Genomic DNA, 20,423 nt, shown 5'->3' on the forward strand with positions numbered 1-20,423 from the left:
GGGGTGTTAAATTAACGCTCACTTTTTAAGAAAATAAATGTATGAGCAAGGAACACATCTTCGCATTCTGCTCCGAGGGTCATTGGAATTTAATGTGAACTGCACAAAGCAGAAAATTAACTCCCCCAAGGCCCTGGCCTTGATGGAATTTACCAATTAAACACAATCATTATTTGACAAACGTTCACAGATCTCTGTCAGGAGAGGAAGGCGAGGCAGGCGAGCAGGAAGTAGAATGTTTCAGTCCCTAGTGGGGAATGTTTCAGTCTGCTCATGTACCATTGAGGCTGGAAGTTCACCTTCATCTGGGATTTTTAGTTAGTCAACTACCCACCTTTTCACTCCTCACCAATACACCATGTCTGTTATCCAGGTGGTCTATTTCTCTGTCCCCTATCTGTTATTCAGGTGGTCTATTTCTCTGTCTTCTAACTGTTATCCAGGTGGTCTATTTCTCTGTCCCCTATCTGTTATTCAGGTGGTCTATTTCTCTGTCCCCTAACTGTTATTCAGGTGGTCTATTTCTCTGTCCCCTATCTGTTATTCAGCTGGTCTATTTCTCTGTCTTCTAACTGTTATTCAGGTGGTCTATTTCTCTGTCCCCTATCTGTTATTCAGGTGGTCTATTTCTCTGTCTCCTATCTGTTATTCAGGTGGTCTATTTCTCTGTCCCCTATCTGTTATTCAGGTGGTCTATTTCTCTGTCTCCTATCTGTTATTCAGGTGGTCTATTTCTCTGTCCCCTATCTGTTATTCAGGTGGTCTATTTCTCTGTCCCCTATCTGTTATTCAGGTGGTCTATTTCTCCGCCACGTACCCCTACTTCATGCTGTTCATCCTGTTTTTTCGTGGGGTCACTCTCCCCGGGGCCAAGGAGGGCATCCTTTTCTACATCACCCCCGACTTCAACAAACTCCTCAAGTCTGAGGTACGGTGGCCCCTAAGAGTCACACACTCACAGACCCTATGCCTATGCACACACTGAAATGTCAACAGGAAAAATAAGATATGTTTAATGTCTTGAAAACTGTCCTTAAAAAATGTGTGTGTGTGTGTGTGTGTTTGTCTGACTACTCTCCCAGGTGTGGCTGGACGCTGCTACTCAGATCTTCTTCTCCTATGGACTGGGTCTGGGTTCGCTCATCGCCTTGGGAAGCTACAACTCCTTCAATAACGACGTGTACAGGTAGACAACCCCCACAGCCTCTTTTATGCCTTATGCCCCTGTTAGTGACCCACTGGTTTCAAACCTGGGTCTCATGTGTGCATCAAGAATGAGCTAAAGCCTGTGCATTTTCTCAGGGAACTAACGCACATCTTCAGGTAAGGCTCATCAAACCACCTCTGTTACATGTTAAAAACCTAGATGATGGAACCCTTCTATTTGCTTTGATTCTATACTTCTGGGTTCTAATCCATCTTTCCTCTATTTACTTTGATTCTATACTTCTGGGTTCTACTCCCTCTTTCCTCTATTTACTTTGATTCTATACTTCTGGGTTCCACTCCATCTTTCCTCTATTTGCTTTGATTCTATACTTCTGGGTTCCACTCCCTCTTTCCTCTATTTGCTTTGATTCTATACTTCTGGGTTCCACTCCCTCTTTCCTCTATTTACTTTGATTCTATACTTCTGGGTTCCACTCCCTCTTTCCTCTATTTGCTTTGATTCTATACTTCTGGGTTCCACTCCCTCTTTCCTCTATTTACTTTGATTCTATACTTCTGGGTTCCACTCCCTCTTTCCTCTATTTGCTTTGATTCTATACTTCTGGGTTCTACTCCCTCTTTCCTCTATTTACTTTGATTCTATACTTCTGGGTTCCACTCCCTCTTTCCTCTATTTGCTTTGATTCTATACTTCTGGGTTCCACTCCCTCTTTCCTCTATTTGCTTTGATTCTATACTTCTGGGTTCTACTCCCTCTTTCCTCTATTTACTTTGATTCTATACTTCTGGGTTCCACTCCCTCTTTCCTCTATTTGCTTTGGTTCCACTGGGTTCCCTCTTTCCTCTATTTGCTTTGATTCTATACTTCTGGGTTCCACTCCCTCTTTCCTCTATTTACTTTGATTCTATACTTCTGGGTTCCACTCCCTCTTTCCTCTATTTGCTTTGATTCTATACTTCTGGGTTCCATTCTACCCTCTTTCCTCTATTTGCTTTGATTCTATACTTCTGGGTTCCACTCCCTCTTTCCTCTATTTGCTTTGATTCTATACTTCTGGGTTCTCCCTCTTTCCTCTATTTCTTTTTCTATACTTCTGGGTTTACTCCCTCTTTCCTCTATTTACTTTGATTCTATACTTCTGGGTTCCACTCCCTCTTTCCTCTATTTACTTTGATTCTATACTTCTGGGTTCTAATCCCTCTTTCCTCTATTTACTTTGATTCTATACTTCTGGGTTCCACTCCCTCTTTCCTCTATTTGCTTTGATTCTATACTTCTGGGTTCCACTCCCTCTTTCCTCTATTTGCTTTGATTCTATACTTCTGGGTTCTACTCCCTCTTTCCTCTATTTGCTTTGATTCTATACTTCTGGGTTCTAATCCCTCTTTCCTCTATTTACTTTAATTTGTTCTGTCCTTTTCTTGTTCCTTTCTTCTGTGGTGTTCCATTATAGTATCCTGTCTACTTACCAATACCAAACATGGGTTGTGTTTTCTTCTCCTGTCAGGGACTCCCTCATCGTGTGCTGTATAAACTCCTTCACCAGCATGTTTGCGGGCTTCGTCATCTTCTCCATTGTGGGCTTCATGTCGTACATCACCAAGAAGCCTGTCCAGGAACTAGCTGCCTCCGGTACAGTGCAGTTAGCTCACCCTCCTGCAGCATTCACTGTTGCTGACTTCGAAGTCAGCTGTTCCTGATTAACACTACAGAGTCAAACCGAGCTGTACTGACCTGGTCTAAATATACATCCACTATAGTTTCTGAAACAGTGCTGGAAAGGACAATGTCTAAATAAAATATAGAGTATGTTCAGACTCTTTAGCTGGGGAGTCAAACTCATTCCATGGAGGACTAATGTCTGTGGGTTTCTGGTTTTTCCTTTCAATTAAGACCTAGACAACCAAGGGAGGGGAGGTCATTACTAATTAGTGACATTAATTCATCAATTAAGTACAAGGGAGGAGGGAAAACCCGCAGACACTCAGCCCTCCGTGGAATGAGTTTGACACATGTACTATAGGTTCACTGGTTATCTTCTTCTTGCCACAGTAAAAGTAATGAATTGATTAATGCCACTGATTGGCCACAGACTCCACTCAACTTGTGCCAGGGGGTCTGAATTAGTCCCTGATTAGAGGGGAAGAATTAAAATCAGCAGCACTTCTTCTGACATAAGATTAAAGGGGTAATAGTGCTCCTAATCAACTCATCAATTGAAAAATGATATCAAGTAAATGATTGGTTTCTTAGATACATGTAAGATACAATACACAAAGGAAGTAAAACCTACGCTTTTTATTCAACAGAAGAGATTTCATATGGCACAATTATTATCATGGTGTGCATTACTGTGTCCATTTGAGGTGTGCAGTGAAGTGTGATTATGCAATGTGGGCTGAGGCTCAATGATGTGGTTTGGTGTCTAACTCAAGGCCCAGATTTAGCTCACTGTGTTTGGTGTGGTGTCTAACTCAAGGCCCAGGCTTGGCGTTCTTGGCCTACCCCCAGGCCGTAACTCAGCTGCCCATGTCCTCACTGTGGGCCATCCTGTTCTTCTCCATGCTGATGATGCTGGGGCTAGACAGCCAGGTGAGGATCCCACCTAGAGTCACCTGACACCCAGATAACTAGGAAGGGAAGAGAGGTGTTAGTGGTGAGAACCAGACAGACAACAGACAAGCCAACGTTACAGTTCATTACAGCAGAACAAAGAGAATAACAGAACGGCAGGTAGATATGTTACAAGTGGCTTGTTGCTACTGAGTAGACATTACATAGGATTACCACTGTTATTTTCATTTTCAACAGAAGCGTCCAGGTGGCCCTGCAGAAGTTGGTAGCCTGTTAGAGTTCTCTGGTTCAAGACCTGAGTGAGCCAACGTGTGTGTGTGTTAACCTGTGTGCTCTGCCTGTAGTTCTGTACTGTGGAGGGCTTCGTCACAGCTCTGATGGATGAGTTCCCCATGGTGCTGAGGAAGAGGAAGAAGGTCTTTATCCTCGGCGTCTGTCTAATCTCCTTCCTCATCGGCTTCTCCAACATTACACAGGTAACAGAGTGTGTGTGTGTGTGTGTGTGTGCGTGTGTGTGTGTGTAGCCTTTTAACAACCCTCGATGGCTGCTTCCCCAGGGTGGTCTGTACGTCTTCAAGCTGTTTGATTACTACTCTGCCAGCGGGATGTGCCTCCTCTTCCTCGTCTTCTTCGAAACCGTCTCGATTTCCTGGTTCTATGGTAGGACACAGTAAGCTTCTGTACCATTAGGAAAATATAGGATCTATCATTGTTGTTTTCTACAAGCATACATCCTGTTTAAACATGTACAGTTAATACTAGTCTCTTTACATACACAAGGAAACCAGCAGGATCAACTGTTATAAAATCACATAAAATAAGTATGTAAAAGTACCCTAAACATGAGAACAGACTGACCATGGAGAACACTAAACATGATGACAGACTGACCATGGAGAACACTAAACATGATGACAGACTGACCATGGAGAACACTAAACATGATGACAGACTGACCATGGAGAACACTAAACATAAGAACAGACCGACCATGGAGAACACTAAACATGATGACAGACTGACCATGGAGAACACTAAACAGACAGACTGACCATGGAGAACACTAACCATGATGACAGATAACCATGGAGAACACTAAACATGATGACAGACTGACCATGGAGAACACTAAACATGATGACAGACTGACCATGGAGAACACTAAACATGATGACAGACTGACCATGGAGAACACTAAACATAAGAACAGACTGACCATGGAGAACACTAAACATAATAACAGACTGACCATGGAGAACACTAAACATAAGAACAGACTGACCATGGAGAACACTAAACATAAGAACAGACTGACCATGGAGAACACTAAACATAAGAACAGACTGACCATGGAGAACACTAAACATGATGACAGACTGACCATGGACAGAACAGATGACAGACTGACCATGGAGAACACTAAACATGATGACAGACTGACCATGGAGAACACTAAACATAAGAACAGACAGACTGACCATGAACACTAAACATGATGACAGACTGACCATGGAGACACACTAAACATAAGAACAGACTGACCATGGAGAACACTAAACATGATATGACAGACTGGAGAACACTAAACAGACAGACTGACCATGGAGAACACTAAACATGATGACAGACTGACCATGGAGAACACTAAACATGATGACAGACATGGAGAACACTAAACATGATGAACAGACTGACCATGGAGAACATAAACATGATGACAGAGACCATGGAGAACACTAAACATGATGACAGACTGACCATGGAGAACACTAAACATGATGACAGACAGACTGACCATGGAGAACACTAAACATGACAGACTGACAGACTGACCATGGAGAACACTAAACATGATGACAGACTGACCATGGAGAACACTAAACATGATGACAGACTGACCATGGAGAACACTAAACATGATGACAGAACCATGGAGAACACTAAACATGATGACAGACTGACCATGGAGAACACTAAACATAAGAACAGACCGACCATGGAGAACACTAAACATGATGACAGACTGACCATGGAGAACACTAAACATAATGACAGACTGACCATGGAGAACACTAAACATGATGACAGACTGACCATGGAGAACACTAAACATGATGACAGACTGACCATGGAGAACACTAAACATGATGACAGACTGACCATGGAGAACACTAAACATGATGACAGACTGACCATGGAGAACACTAAACATGATGACAGACCATGGAGAACACTAAACATGATGACAGACACCATGGAGAACATAAACATGATGACAGACTGACCATGGAGAACACTAAACATGATGACAGACTGACCATGGAGAACACTAAACATGATGACAGACTGACCATGGAGAACACTAAACATGATGACAGACTGACCATGGAGAACACTAAACATGATGACAGACTGACCATGGAGAACACTAAACATGATGACAGACTGACCATGGAGAACACTAAACATGATGACAGACTGACCATGGAGAACACTAAACATGATGACAGACTGACCATGGAGAACACTAAACATGATGACAGACTGACCATGGAGAACACTAAACATGATGACAGACTGACCATGGAGAACACTAAACATGATGACAGACTGACCATGGAGAACACTAAACATGATGACAGACTGACCATGGAGAACACTAAACATGATGACAGACTGACCATGGAGAACACTAAACATGATGACAGACTGACCATGGAGAACACTAAACATGATGACAGACTGACCATGGAGAACACTAAACATGATGACAGACTGACCATGGAGAACACTAAACATGATGACAGACTGACCATGGAGAACACTAAACATGATGACAGACTGACCATGGAGAACACTAAACATGATGACAGACTGACCATGGAGAACACTAAACATGATGACAGACTGACCATGGAGAACACTAAACATGATGACAGACTGACCATGGAGAACACTAAACATGATGACAGACTAACCATGGAGAACACTAAACATGATGACAGACTGACCATGGAGAACACTAAACATGACAGACTGACCATAGAGAACACTAAACATGATGACAGACTGACCATGGAGAACACTAAACATGAGAACAGTGTCATGTTCGTCGAAATGGGTAGACAAAGGCACAGCGTGCGTAGAGTTCCACATATTTTAATAAATCGAAACTCACCACACAAAACAATAACGCACAAACGAACAGTGACGCTAACAGTGCTACTAGGCAACTATACATAGCCAAGATCCCACAAATCACAAATGAGGAAATGGCTGCCTAAATATGATCCCCAATCAGAGACAACGATAAACAGCTGTCTCTGATTGGGAACCATACCAGGCCAACATAGACAAACAAATCACCTAGATGACCCACCCTAGTCACTATCACGCCCCAACCAACATAGAGAATAAACAGCTTTCTATGGTCAGGGTGTGACAAACAGACTGACCATGGAGAACACTAACCATGATGACAGACTGACCATGGAGAACACTAACCATGGTGACATATACATTTATATGAAATAACACATATGGAATCATGTAGTAACCAAAAAAGTGTTAAACAAATCAAAACATATTTTAGATTTCAGATTCTTCAAAGTAGCCACCCTTTGTCTTGATGACAGCTTTGCACACTCTTGGCATTCTCTCAACCAGCTTCACCTGGAATGCTTTTCCAATATTCTTCCAAGTTCCCACATATGCTGAGCACTTGTTGACTGCATTTCCTTTACTCTGCGGTCCAACTCATCCCAAACCATCTCAATTGGGTTGAGGTCAGGTGATTGTGGAGGCCAGGCCATCTGATGCAGCACTCCAGCACTCTCCTTCTTTGTCAAATAGCCCTTACACAGTCTGGAGGTGTGTTTTGGGTCATTGTCCTGTTGAAAATCAAATGATAGTCCCACTAAGGGTAAACCGGATGGGAAGGCGTATTGCTGCAGAATGCTGTGGTAGCCATGCTGGTTAGGTGTGCCGTGAATTCTAAATAAATCACAGACAGTGTCACCAGCAAAGCACCACCACACCTCCTCCTCCATGCTTCAGGGTGGGAACCACACATGCGGAGATCATACGTTCACCGACTCTGCGTCTCACAAAGACATGGCGGTTGGAACCAAAAATCTCAAATTTGGACTCATTAGGCGAAAGGACAGATTTCCACCGGTCTAATGCCCATTGCTCGTGTCTCTTGGCCCAAGCAAGTCTCTTCTTATTTGTGTCCTTTAGAAGTGGTTTCTTTGCAGCAATTCAACCATGAAGGCCTGATTCACACAGTCTCCTCTGAACAGTTGATGTTGAGATGTGTCTGTTACTTGAACTCTGTGAAAGATTTATTTGGGCTGCAATCTGAGGTGCAGTTAACTCTAACGAAGTTGTGCTCTGAAGCTGAGGTAACTCTGGGTCTATCTTTCCCGTGGCGGTCCTCATGAGAGCCAGTTTCATCATAGCGCTTGAGGCTTTTTGTGACTGCACTTGAAGAAACTTTCAATGTTCTTGATATTATCCGGATTGACTGACCTTCATGTCTTAAAGCAACAATGCGCTGTCGTTTCCCTTTACTTATTTGAGCTGTTCTTGCCATAATATGGACTTGGTCTTTTACCGAACAGGGCTATCTTCTGTATACCACTCCTACCTTGTCACAACACAACTGATTGGCTCAAACGCATTAAGAAGGAAAGAAATTCCATACATGTACTTGTAACAAGCATACCTGTAATTGAAATGTATTCCAGGTAACTACCTCACGAAGCTGGTTGAGAGAATCATCAAGGCAGCTTTGCACACTACTTTATATTTGAGATTCTACTTTAAAAATCTTAAATATAAAATATATACAACACTTTTTTGGTTACTACATGTGTTATTTCATAGTTTGTCTTCACTATTATTCTACAATGTAGAAAATAGTAAAATTAAAGACACTGACTTGTCTCCAAACCTTTGACTGGTACTGTATATATATATATATATGTACATACACAGTTGAAGTCGGAAATATACATACACCTTAGCCAAATACATTTAAATTCAGTTTTTCACAATTCCTGACATTTAATCCGATGTAAAAATTCCCTGTCTTAGGTCAGTTAGGATCTTTTAAGAATGCGAATTGTCAGAATAATAGTAGAGTAAATTATTTATTTATCAGCTTTTATTTATTTAATCACATTCCCAGTGGGTCAGAAGTTTACATTCACTTAATTAGTGTTTGGTAGCACTGCCTTAAAATGGTTTAACTTGGGTCAAATGTTTCGGGTAATTTTGGCCCATTCCTCCTGACATAGCTAGTATAACTGGGTCAGGTTTGTAGGTCTCCTTGCTCACGCATGCTTTTTCAGTTCTGCCCACACATTTTCTATGGGATTGAGGTCAGGGTTTTGTGATGGCCACTCCAATACCTTGACTTTGTTGTCCTTAAGCCATTTTTGTCGCAACTTTGGAAGTGTGCTTAGGGTCATTGTCCATTTGGAAGACCCATTTGCGACCAAGCTTTAACTTCCTGACTGATGTCTTGAGATGTTGCTTCAATATATCCACATAATTGTCCTCCTCGTGATGCCATCTATTTTGTGAAGTGCACCAGTCCCTCCTGCAGCAAAGCCCCCCCACAACATGATGCTGCCACCCCCGTGCTTCATGGTTGGGATGGTGTTCTTCGGCTTACAAGCCTCCCCCTTTTTCCTCCAAACATAACGATGGTCATTATGGCCAAACCGTTCTGTTTTTGTTTCATCAGACCAGAGGACATTTCTCCAAAAAGTACGATCTTTGTCCCCATGTGCAGTTGAAACCGTAGTCTGGACTTTTATGGCGGTTTTGGAGAAGTGGCTTCTTCCTTGCCGAGTGGCCTTTCAGGTTATATCGATATAGGACTCGTTTGTTCTGGGATTGATTTGCACATTTTGCACCAAAGTACGTTCATCTCTAGGAGACAGAACGCATCTCCTTCCTGACCGGTACGACGGCTGTGTGGTCCCATGGTGTTTATACTTGCGTACTATTGTTTGTAAGATGAACGTGGTACCTTCAGGTGTTTGGAAATTGCTCCCAAAGAGGTCTTGGATGATTTCTTTTAATTTTCCCATGATGTCAAGCAAGGACGCACTGAGTTTGAAGGTAGACCTTGAAATACTTCCACAGGTACACCTCCAATTTACTCAAATGATGTCAATTAGCCTATCAGAAGCTTCTAAAGCTATGACATCATTTTCTGGAATTTTCCAAGCTGTTTAAAGGCACAGTCAACTTAGTGTATGTAAACTTCTGACCCACTGGAATTGTGATACAGTGAAATAATCTGTCTGTAAACAATTGTTGTAAATATTACATGTGCCATGCACAAGTAGATGTCTTAACCAACTTGCCAAAACTATAGTTTGTTAACAAGAAATTTGTGGAGTGGTTGAAAAACGGGTTTTTATGACTCCAACCTAAGTGTAAACTTTCGACTTCAACTGTACATCTTTTAAAAATATATTTTCAAATCAAAATCAAATCAAATTTTATTTGTCACATACACATGGTTAGCAGATGTTAATGCGAGTGTAGCGAAATGCTTGTGCTTCTAGTTCCGACAATGCAGTAATAACGGACAAGTAATCTAACTAACAATTCCAAAAAACTACTGTCTTATACACAGTGTAAGGGGATAAAGAATATGTACATAAGGATATATGAATGTGTGATGGTACAGAGCAGCATAGGCAAGATACAGTAGATGATATCGAGTACAGTATATACATATGAGATGAGTATGTAAACCAAGTGGCATAGTTAAAGTGGCTAGTGATACATGTATTACATAAGGATGCAGTCGATGATATAGAGTACAGTATCTACGTATGCATATGAGATGAATAATGTAGGGTAAGTAACATTATATAAGGTAGCATTGTTTAAAGTGGCTAGTGATATATTTACATCATTTCCCATCAATTCCCATGATTAAAGTGGCTGGAGTAGAGTCAGTGTCATTGACAGTGTTTTGGCAGTAGCCACTCAATGTTAGTGGTGGCTGTTTAACAGTCTGATGGCCTTGAGATAGAAGCTGTTTTTCAGTCTCTCGGTCCCAGCTTTGATGCACCTGTACTGACCTCGCCTTCTGGATGACAGCGGGGTGAACAGGCAGTGGCTCGGGTGGTTGATGTCCTTGATGATCTTTATGGCCTTCCTGTAGCATCGGGTGGTGTAGGTGTCCTGGAGGGCAGGTAGTTTGCCCCCGGTGATGCGTTGTGCAGACCTCACTACCCTCTGGAGAGCCTTACGGTTGAGGGCGGTGCAGTTGCCATACCAGGCGGTGATACAGCCCGCCAGGATGCTCTCGATTGTGCATCTGTAGAAGTTTGTGAGTGCTTTTGGTGACAAGCCGAATTTCTTCAGCCTCCTGAGGTTGAAGAGGCGCTGCTGCGCCTTCCTCACGATGCTGTCTGTGTGAGTGGACCAATTCAGTTTGTCTGTGATGTGTATGCCGAGGAACTTAAAACTTGCTACCCTCTCCACTACTGTTCCATCGATGTGGATGGGGGTGTTCCCTCTGCTGTTTCCTGAAGTCCACAATCATCTCCTTAGTTTTGTTGACGTTGAGTGTGAGGTTATTTTCCTGACACCACACTCCGAGGGCCCTCACCTCCTCCCTGTAGGCCGTCTCGTCGTTGTTGGTAATCAAGCCTACCACTGTTGTGTCGTCCGCAAACTTGATGATTGAGTTGGAGGCGTGAGTGGCCACGCAGTCGTAGGTGAACAGGGAGTACAGGAGAGGGCTCAGAACGCACCCTTGTGGGGCCCCAGTGTTGAGGATCAGCGGGGAGGAGATGTTGTTGCCTACCCTCACCACCTGGGGGCGGCCCGTCAGGAAGTCCAGTACCCAGTTGCACAGGGCGGGGTCGAGACCCAGGGTCTCGAGCTTGATGACGAGCTTGGAGGGTACTATGGTGTTGAATGCCGAGCTGTAGTCGATGAACAGCATTCTCACATAGGTATTCCTCTTGTCCAGATGGGTTAGGGCAGTGTGCAGTGTGGTTGAGATTGCATCGTCTGTGGACCTATTTGGGCGGTAAGCAAATTGGAGTGGGTCTAGGGTGTCAGGTAGGGTGGAGGTGATATGGTCCTTGACTAGTCTCTCAAAGCACTTCATGATGACGGATGTGAGTGCTACGGGCGGTAGTCGTTTAGCTCAGTTACCTTAGCTTTCTTGGGAACAGGAACAATGGTGGCCCTCTTGAAGCCTGTGGGAACAGCAGACTGGTATAGGGATTGATTGAATATGTCCGTAAACACACCGGCCAGCTGGTCTGCGCATGCTCTGAGGGCGCGGCTGGGGATGCCGTCTGGGCCTGCAGCCTTGCGAGGGTTAACACGTTTAAATGACTTACTCACTTCGGCTGCAGTGAAGGAGAGACCGCATGTTTTCGTTGCAGGCCGTGTCAGTGGCACTGTATTGTCCTCAAAGCGGGCAAAAAGTTATTTAGTCTGCCTGGGAGCAAGACATCCTGGTCCGTGACTGGGCTGGGTTTCTTCCTGTAGTCCGTGATTGACTGTAGACCCTGCCACATGCCTCTTGTGTCTGAGCCGTTGAATTGAGATTCTACTTTGTCTCTGTACTGGCGCTTAGCTTGTTTGATAGCCTTGCGGAGGGAATAGCTGCACTGTTTGTATTCAGTCATGTTACCAGACACCTTGCCCTGATTAAAAGCAGTGGTTCGCGCCTTCAGTTTCACACGAATGCTGCCATCAATCCACGGTTTCTGGTTAGGGAATGTTTTAATCGTTGCTATGGGAACGACATCTTCAACGCACGTTCTAATGAACTCGCACACCGAATCAGCATATTCGTCAATGTTGTTGTCTGACGCAATACGAAACATCTCCCAGTCCACGTGATGGAAGCAGTCTTGGAGTGTGGAGTCAGCTTGGTCGGACCAGCGTTGGACAGACCTCAGCGTGGGAGCCTCTTGTTTTAGTTTCTGTCTGTAGGCAGGGATCAACAAAATGGAGTCGTGGTCAGCTTTTCCGAAAGGGGGGCGGGACAGGGCCTTATATGCGTCGCGGAAGTTAGAGTAACAATGATCCAGGGTCTTTCCACCCCTGGTTGCGCAATCGATATGCTGATCAAATTTAGGGAGTCTTGTTTTCAGATTAGCCTTGTTAAAATCCCCAGCTACAATGAATGCAGCCTCCGGATAAATCGTTTCCAGTTTGCAGAGAGTTAAATAAAGTTCGTTCAGAGCCATCGATGTGTCTGCTTGGGGGATATATACGGCTGTGATTATAATCGAAGAGAATTCTCTTGGTAGATAATGCGGTCTACATTTGATTGTGAGGAATTCTAAATCAGGTGAACAGAAGGATTTGAGTTCCTGTATGTTTCTTTCATCACACCATGTCACGTTGGCCATGAGGCATACGCCCCGCCCCTCTTCTTACCAGAAAGATGTTTGTTTCTGTCGGCGCGATGCGTGGAGAAACCCGCTGGCTGCACCGCTTCGGATAGCGTCTCTCCAGTTAGCCATGTTTCCGTGAAGCATAGAACGTTACAGTCTCTGATGTCCCTCTGGAATGCTACCCTTGCTCGGATTTCATCAACCTTGTTGTCAAGAGACTGGACATTGGCAAGAAGAATGCTAGGAAGTGGTGCACGGTGTGCCCATCTCCGGAGTCTGACCAGAAGACCGCTTCGTTTCCCTCTTTTTCTGAGTCGTTTTTTTGGGTCGCTGAATGTAATCCACTCCGTTGTCCTGGTTGTAAGGCAGAACACAGGATCCGCGTCGCGAAAAACATATTCTTGGTCGTACTGATGGTGAGTTGACGCTGATCTTATATTCAGTAGTTCTTCTCGGCTGTATGTAATGAAACCTAAGATGACCTGGGGTACTAGTGTAAGAAATAACACTGCATAGTTTCCTAGGAACGCGAAGCGAGGCGGCCATCTCTGTCGGCGTCATTTTCCACTAACCCGGTCATGCCAAAGTTGACAAAGTCTCTTGATGAGGGAGTTGGAGCCCATGAGCATGATCTCAGTATTGTTGTAATTTACTTTTAAAAGGTTATTGCTCATCCAAGTTTTCACTTCACTGAGTAAGTCAACAACAGCTGGCTGCCTAGCTAACTCAAAAGCACATCAACAGTCCCACTTGGGATATAGCCTACAGATAACATTTAGGCTGTCTTGACATATAACCTATAAATCGTCACCTGTGTAGTTTGTTCAATGCTCTCTCTCTTCTCTCTCTCTCTTTCTCTCTTCTCTCTCTCTCTGTCTTCTCTCTCTCTCTCTCTCTCTCTCTCTCTCTCTCTCTGTCTTAGGAGCTGATAAGTTCTATGGGGACATTGAAGAGATGATCGGCTATCGGCCCTGCGGCTGGTGGAAGCTCTGCTGGAAGTTCTTTACTCCGGCAATCTGCCTGGTAACTGCCATTTCCATTCAGGCTTCTCATTGGCTTTCAATGTGTTTAAATCCTCAGGGAAATCATACTTAACCCTGTATCTCAGAAACGCTGGTTGGGTCCCAAATGGCATCCTATTTCCTATATAGGGCATAATGTATACATTTTTTCAGCTTCCAGGGATTTTGTACAGATCCTTGCAACATGGGACCGTGCTTTATCATGCTGAAAGATGAGGTGATGGCAGGTGATGGTAGGTGATGAGTGGCACGTCAATGGGCCTCAGGATAGCGTCACGGTATCTCTGTACATTCAAATTGCCATAGACAAAATGCAATTGTGTTCGTTGTCCGTTGCTTACGCCTGCCCATACTATAACCCCACCGCCACCATGGAGGACTCTGTTCACAACGTTGACATCAGCAAACTGCTTGCCCACTTGGCCACACGATATATACATGGTCTGCGGTTGTGAGGCCAGTTGGACATACTGCCAAATTCCCTAAAATGACTTTGGTAGAGAACTTACCATTCAATTCTCTAGCAACAGCTCTGATGGACATTCCTGCAGCCAGCATGCCAATTGCACGCTCCCTTAAAACTTGAGACATCTGTGGCATTGTGTTGTGTGACAAAACTGCACATTTTAGAGTGTCTTTTAATGTCCCCAGCACAAGGTGCACCTGTGTAATGATCATGCTGTTTAATCAGCTTCTTGATAAGCCACACCTTTCAGGTGGATGGCTCTTGGCAAAGGAGAAATGCTCACTAACAGGCTTGTAAATACATTTGTGTACAAAAGTTGAGAGAAATATGTTTTTTGTGCGTATGGAAAGTTTCTGCATTCAGCTCATGAAACATGGGAGAAACACTTTACATGTTGCGTTTATATTTTTGTTCAGTATACGTGTATTTTAATTTTAATGGATTTTCTTTTACCATTTAGTACAAAACAAAAACACACACAAAAAAAATACAAAAAACACAATTGTCAGACATGTGAAGTATTGCTATTTATCCAAAAGTGAAAATGCTGCCCCCTATACCTTAAGAAGTTAAGTAAGAAATGGGACAAGAATAGAACAACACTATGACAGATACAACACTACTCAGTGTTCACAATCAGTCTCTGTCCAGAATAAACCTGTGGAGGAGTTAGTTCTGAAAAAAGGCATGTAGTGCTGTATGTTTTCACAGTGGCCCATAGGGCTGTATCAATATGGGAAGATCAATGTTCTAGACCTATCATGGGCTGCTATCGTTATTCTGACTGTGTGATGAAGTACCGCTCTCCCCTACTCAGTTAATCGCTTACTATCTGGCCTTATTTAACCTATTTGGCTGAACTTATCTTTTCTGGCCGGCTGGTCGAACATGTCCTACCTGTCCGGACTGACTTGTGCTGTCTGGCCAACTTATCCTATCTGACTGGCTGTCCAAACTTGCCCAGGCTGATTTGATAGGACAAGAGATGGTCCTATCTGGCCGGCTTGTTTAATCTGGCCATCCGTCAAACTTGTCCTATCTGGCCGGCATGCTGACTTGTCCCATTTTGTCAGCTTGTCCTATCTGGCCGGCATGCTGACTTGTCCCATTTTGTCAGCTTGTCATATCTGGCCGGCATGCTGACTTGCCCCATTTTGTCAGCTTGTCCTATCTGGCCGGCATGCTGACTTGTCCCATTTTGGCAGCTTGTTCTATCTGGCCGGCATGCTGACTTGTCCCATTTTGTCAGCTTGTCCTATCTGGCCGGCATGCTGACTTGTCCCATTTTGTCAGCTTGTCATATCTGGCCGGCATGCTGACTTGCCCCATTTTGTCAGCTTGTCCTATCTGGCCGGCATGCTGACTTGTCCCATTTTGTCAGCTTGTTCTATCTGGCCAGCATGCTGACTTGTCCCATTTTGTCAGCTTGTCCTATCTGGCCGGCATGCTGACTTGTCCCATTTTGTCAGCTTGTCCTATCTGGCCGGCATGCTGACTTGTCCCATTTTGTCAGCTTGTCCTATCTGGCCGGCATGCTGACTTGTCCCATTTTGTCAGCTTGTCCTATCTGGCCGGCATGCTGACTTGTCCCATTTTGTCAGCTTGTCCTATCTGGCCGGCATGCTGACTTGTCCCATTTTGTCAGCTTGTCCTATCTGGCCGGCATGCTGACTTGTCCCATTTTGTCAGCTTGTCCTATCTGGCCGGCTGGTGTTTTTTTTCTTCCGTTTTTTTTCGTTAATTTATTTTTACAGGGACAGTGCACATGAATCAACGTTTCAGTAGAAGTGCCCGGAATTAGCCAGCCGGCTAATTGTCAACCGCAGTCCCTGGGCAGGTTATTATTGGGAGATTTGGTATACATCTGTGATGTAGTCGGCCTGGAGCATCACCTATTACCTCACATGTAAATGTTTCTGTGTGTGCAGGGAGTGTTTACCTTCAGTGCCATTGAGATGACCCCCCTGACCTTGGGGAAGTACGTGTACCCGGCGTGGGGGCAGGGGATTGGCTGGGTCATGTCTCTGTCATCCATGGTTCTTGTGCCAGGCTATGTCATCTACATGTTCTGCACCTCCAAGGGCAGCATCAAACAGGTACACAGTCAAGCAGCAGATCCCACGATGCTCCATATCCTTCCCCTCTGGCCCCAACCCCTCTCTCTGTCCCCCTCACTGTTTCTCTCTCTGTCCCTGTCACTCTCTCTCTCTCTCCCCATCACTCTATGTCCCCTCTGTTTCTCTCTCTCTTTCTCTGCCCCCCCTCTCTCTGTTCTCTTTCTCTGTCCCCTCTCTCTCCCCCTCTCTCTCACACACACATTCCCCTCTCCCTCTCTCTTTCTGTCCCCACTATCTCTATGGTCCCTTTACTCTCTCAGACATTCCCCTCTTACTCTCTCTCTCTCTCTCTCTCCCTTCACTCTTGTCAGTCTCTGGTCGTGTTTGAGAGTCTCTGATCACCAACTGAGTAGACTGACTGATCTACAAATCACCTTGTATCCTCAATAACGTTTTAATATGATTGTCGACCAGTCAGTCTGCTTAGTCGGTGATCAGCTACTGAGTAGAATTGATGCTTTCAAATACGGCCTTCATCTCTTTATACACCTCTTCCTTTCTCTCCGGTTTTCCCCTCACTCCACCTCTTTCACATATGAGAAGAATGAATAAATTGCTCTCGCTATAAAACGTAATTTATCAAACAGCCCCATTATAATGGAAAAGATTACCTTTATAATGTAGTCAAAAGCAGACCTGGGTTCAAATGGCATTTTGTGCATGACTGAGCTTGCCTGGCACCATGAACCAATAGAATAGTCCCAAAAGATGGGCAAACACTACCCAACTAGAATTCCAGGTGGGCTCAAACAAACCCTCAACATATTTGAAGTATTTCAAAGGCTATTTGAACCTAGGTCTGGTTGAAAGTATTATGATAAATCACCTTTAGACTGTAGTTGAAAGTATCCCTCATTGCTGGTTCCCTGTCTGTCCTGAACAGCGTTGGCACAAGATGACCACCAGCGCACCTTGTGAACATGCTGGCGTCACACACCAGAATTCACACACAGGAAGTGTGGGCGAAGTCGCCGTCTAACTGGGAATAGGATACAGTTGACTCCTGGGCCCTGATCTAAGGTCAGTTTAGCGTTTTTCTCCAAATGGTTAAAATTAGGAGTTTTGGGTGGGTAAACCGATTCCTAGATCTGTTCCTACAGGCAACTTCCACTCAGAATTCCTGACTATGCCGGACACCTCGTCAACACAGGGGTGTATTCACTAGGAACCAAACGAACCAAATGAAAGCCAACAGAAGCAAACAGAATGAAACGGGGAGTGACCTACCTGAATTTGTCCAATAGAAACTCTTGTTTCCGTTAGGAGTGAACGATTTCCGTTGCGAAACGTTTTACATCTATTTGCTACGGTCTTGCTCTAATGAATACACCCCAGTATTCAGACAGAGAGAGGCATCATGGGAGATGCCCTGGCCAAAATGCTTCCATTCCATATGTATCCTCTGGAACTGAATGGTCACATAATATAATGGACTGTATTATTGAACAATATAATGTTTTTTCTTCTGTGGTACACCGCTGTATACAATTCATAAGGTGACACCATCTTTTTCAGATCTATACGAAGTCATTGTGGCCCACTTCGGCTTACAAACAAATACAAAGCATTTTGTAAAGTATCTGAATAAATTGAAAACATTTATTTTATTTTTATGTGTTGTAGCTGTTTCTTCTACGATGCTGTATACAGTACATATTCATTAGAGGTAGCGTTCACCAGTTTAGCGTTTGATGTAACAGTTTTAATAACAGTTTGTAATATAAATAACGGTTTGTAAAATATATGAACATTTCTTAAATGTTTATAACTGACCCTTACGTGAAGATACTGTGTTTGTTTTCAATAGTGTTGACCTGAAAATATTATTCTGTGAGTCCAAATGCTGTAATAGTGTATGAAATGAAACAAAATGTGGTCAATGATATACTGCATAAAGTAGCTCTATATAAAGGTACTGTACAAGCCAGGAGTAGCACTAATTAAAATGTCTCATGGCTAAATGTGCACCATGAGAAGGGATTTGGTTGGCTATTCTTTCAGTTCAATAAAAGCAAACATAACCACCAGAATACATTTAATCGAGTGCCAACTCTTTTATGCTAGCCTCCCTTTTCACAGATAGGCCTGCTCCTAAACCATCTCTCACAATACAAAAAGGTCAATACACTTGAATTTCAATCATCTCTACAAATGGAACAGACGTACACTCAGGAGAGAGTTGTTTATCTCTCCTCTGTTTATCTGTTACATTGTGAGAGCCATTTAGTGTTTCTACTTAACTAGCACATTAGTCAGGCAGCCACAACAGCTGGAGTTCTGCAGAGAGCTCTGATATCTCCTTCCCAGTACTGCTAAAACACGGGACACAGTTTGGGACACAAAAAACAATGGACACAGTGGGAGAAGCCACTCACTAGCCAGGAATAATTCCTCGCCTAACCTGACCAGAATAAACTACCCACTGGGCACAGATGTCAATTCAACATTTATTCCACGTTGGTTCCATGTAATTTCATTAAAATAACGTGGAAACAACATTGATTCAACTAGCGTGTGCCTAGTGGGTATTGGCTCTAGTTACCGGCTAGAACTTGGGTCCAAAGGTTTTCCTGATCAGGTCACATGGTCAGGAAAACCTCTCAGGCTCAACTAGTGAACTGGAGGTATATTTTACAGTACTAGAACATGTTATGTACTACAGTCACTCACATACAGTTCCATAGAACGCTGTGTGTACTCTACCTACTCACATACTGCGCCAGCTGAGGAGACTGGTTTGGTTCTGCACATCCATCATCCTCACTTGTACTGTCACCGTCTGGTTTGGGTCTGTGTCTGCCCGCTGCACACGCAAACTGCAGCACATCTTCTGTCACCTGCTATCCGTCAAGGACCTGCACGCCTTCAGGACAAGGACGAGTGCAGGTAAGATCATCGCCCACCCTGCCCACCCCGGACACCCCATCTTTCACTGTCAATGCACTGAATATATTCACCACGGCAGTATCCCTCCCTATGCTTATATAGATATGGCCCCTCTGTAAATGGTATATTCTCACTGTAATCAGCCTATACTCCAGAGTTTTAGGTTTACTGTTCTGATATTGTACATTCTGTATGATGTCTATGTTGACTTGTCTGTATTCCGCTTGGATATTGTCTATTGCTGGCTGCACCTTCTCACTGAGGCACATTGCATTGTGGGTATGTGTAAATGTACTTGGGAGAATAAAGGTGATTCTGATAGAGTGTAATAGAAAGTTGTGTGTACTACACCCAGTCATTCAGCACAACAGAGGGAAAGAACAGAAGACATCCAGTATGGTGAATAGACTGAAACCATCTTTAATAGCATGTTGATATACTGCAGAACAGAAGACAGGTAAAGAGGGATTCAAAGCCAACCGAGGGAGGTGATGGTTAAAACCTATGCCCAAATTCAACAAGTCTGTCCTCCTAAAAGGCCCCCTTCCTCATTGTGCGACAATAGAACAACATAGGTGACAGAAAACCCCCAGAAGGGAAGAGTTCCACGCGTCACCTGAAATGACAGCAGTGCATTTTTAGCATCACAGAGCCCTTTCGTCTATATCCAAAGAAAAAGGTTAGTCATTTGAACGAACTTACAGTAGCATTCAATCAATTCCACTAAACCTCCTTTTTGCTGCTTGAGACTCCATTCATGGGAGACAGTCACATTTTTGCCCACAAAGACAA

The 20,423-nt window shown here is 43.8% G+C and overlaps 1 protein-coding gene across 5 annotated transcripts in view; it reads left to right on the forward strand.

The window, feature by feature from the left end:
* Positions 1 to 19,284, forward strand: part of slc6a1l (solute carrier family 6 member 1, like) — a 50,440-nt gene extending 31,156 nt beyond the window's left edge. For 3 of the 5 annotated variants that reach the window (XM_042318559.1, XM_042318562.1, XM_042318563.1), the window contains 9 exons: positions 794 to 928; positions 1,083 to 1,186; positions 2,679 to 2,803; positions 3,651 to 3,763; positions 4,090 to 4,221; positions 4,303 to 4,405; positions 14,063 to 14,163; positions 16,557 to 16,724; positions 17,629 to 19,284. In XM_042318559.1, coding sequence (XP_042174493.1) covers positions 794 to 928; positions 1,083 to 1,186; positions 2,679 to 2,803; positions 3,651 to 3,763; positions 4,090 to 4,221; positions 4,303 to 4,405; positions 14,063 to 14,163; positions 16,557 to 16,724; positions 17,629 to 17,724 — 1,077 coding nt within the window. In that variant the 3' untranslated portion in view covers positions 17,725 to 19,284. The remainder of the gene's footprint in view (positions 1 to 793; positions 929 to 1,082; positions 1,187 to 2,678; positions 2,804 to 3,650; positions 3,764 to 4,089; positions 4,222 to 4,302; positions 4,406 to 14,062; positions 14,164 to 16,556; positions 16,725 to 17,628) is intronic. The other 2 variants (XM_042318560.1, XM_042318561.1) reach the window with 2 other exon arrangements.
* Positions 19,285 to 20,423: the final 1,139 nt, after the last annotated feature.

Source organism: Oncorhynchus tshawytscha, unplaced genomic scaffold (genome assembly GCF_018296145.1).
Source record: "Oncorhynchus tshawytscha isolate Ot180627B unplaced genomic scaffold, Otsh_v2.0 Un_contig_1741_pilon_pilon, whole genome shotgun sequence".
Taxonomy (NCBI): domain Eukaryota; kingdom Metazoa; phylum Chordata; class Actinopteri; order Salmoniformes; family Salmonidae; genus Oncorhynchus; species Oncorhynchus tshawytscha.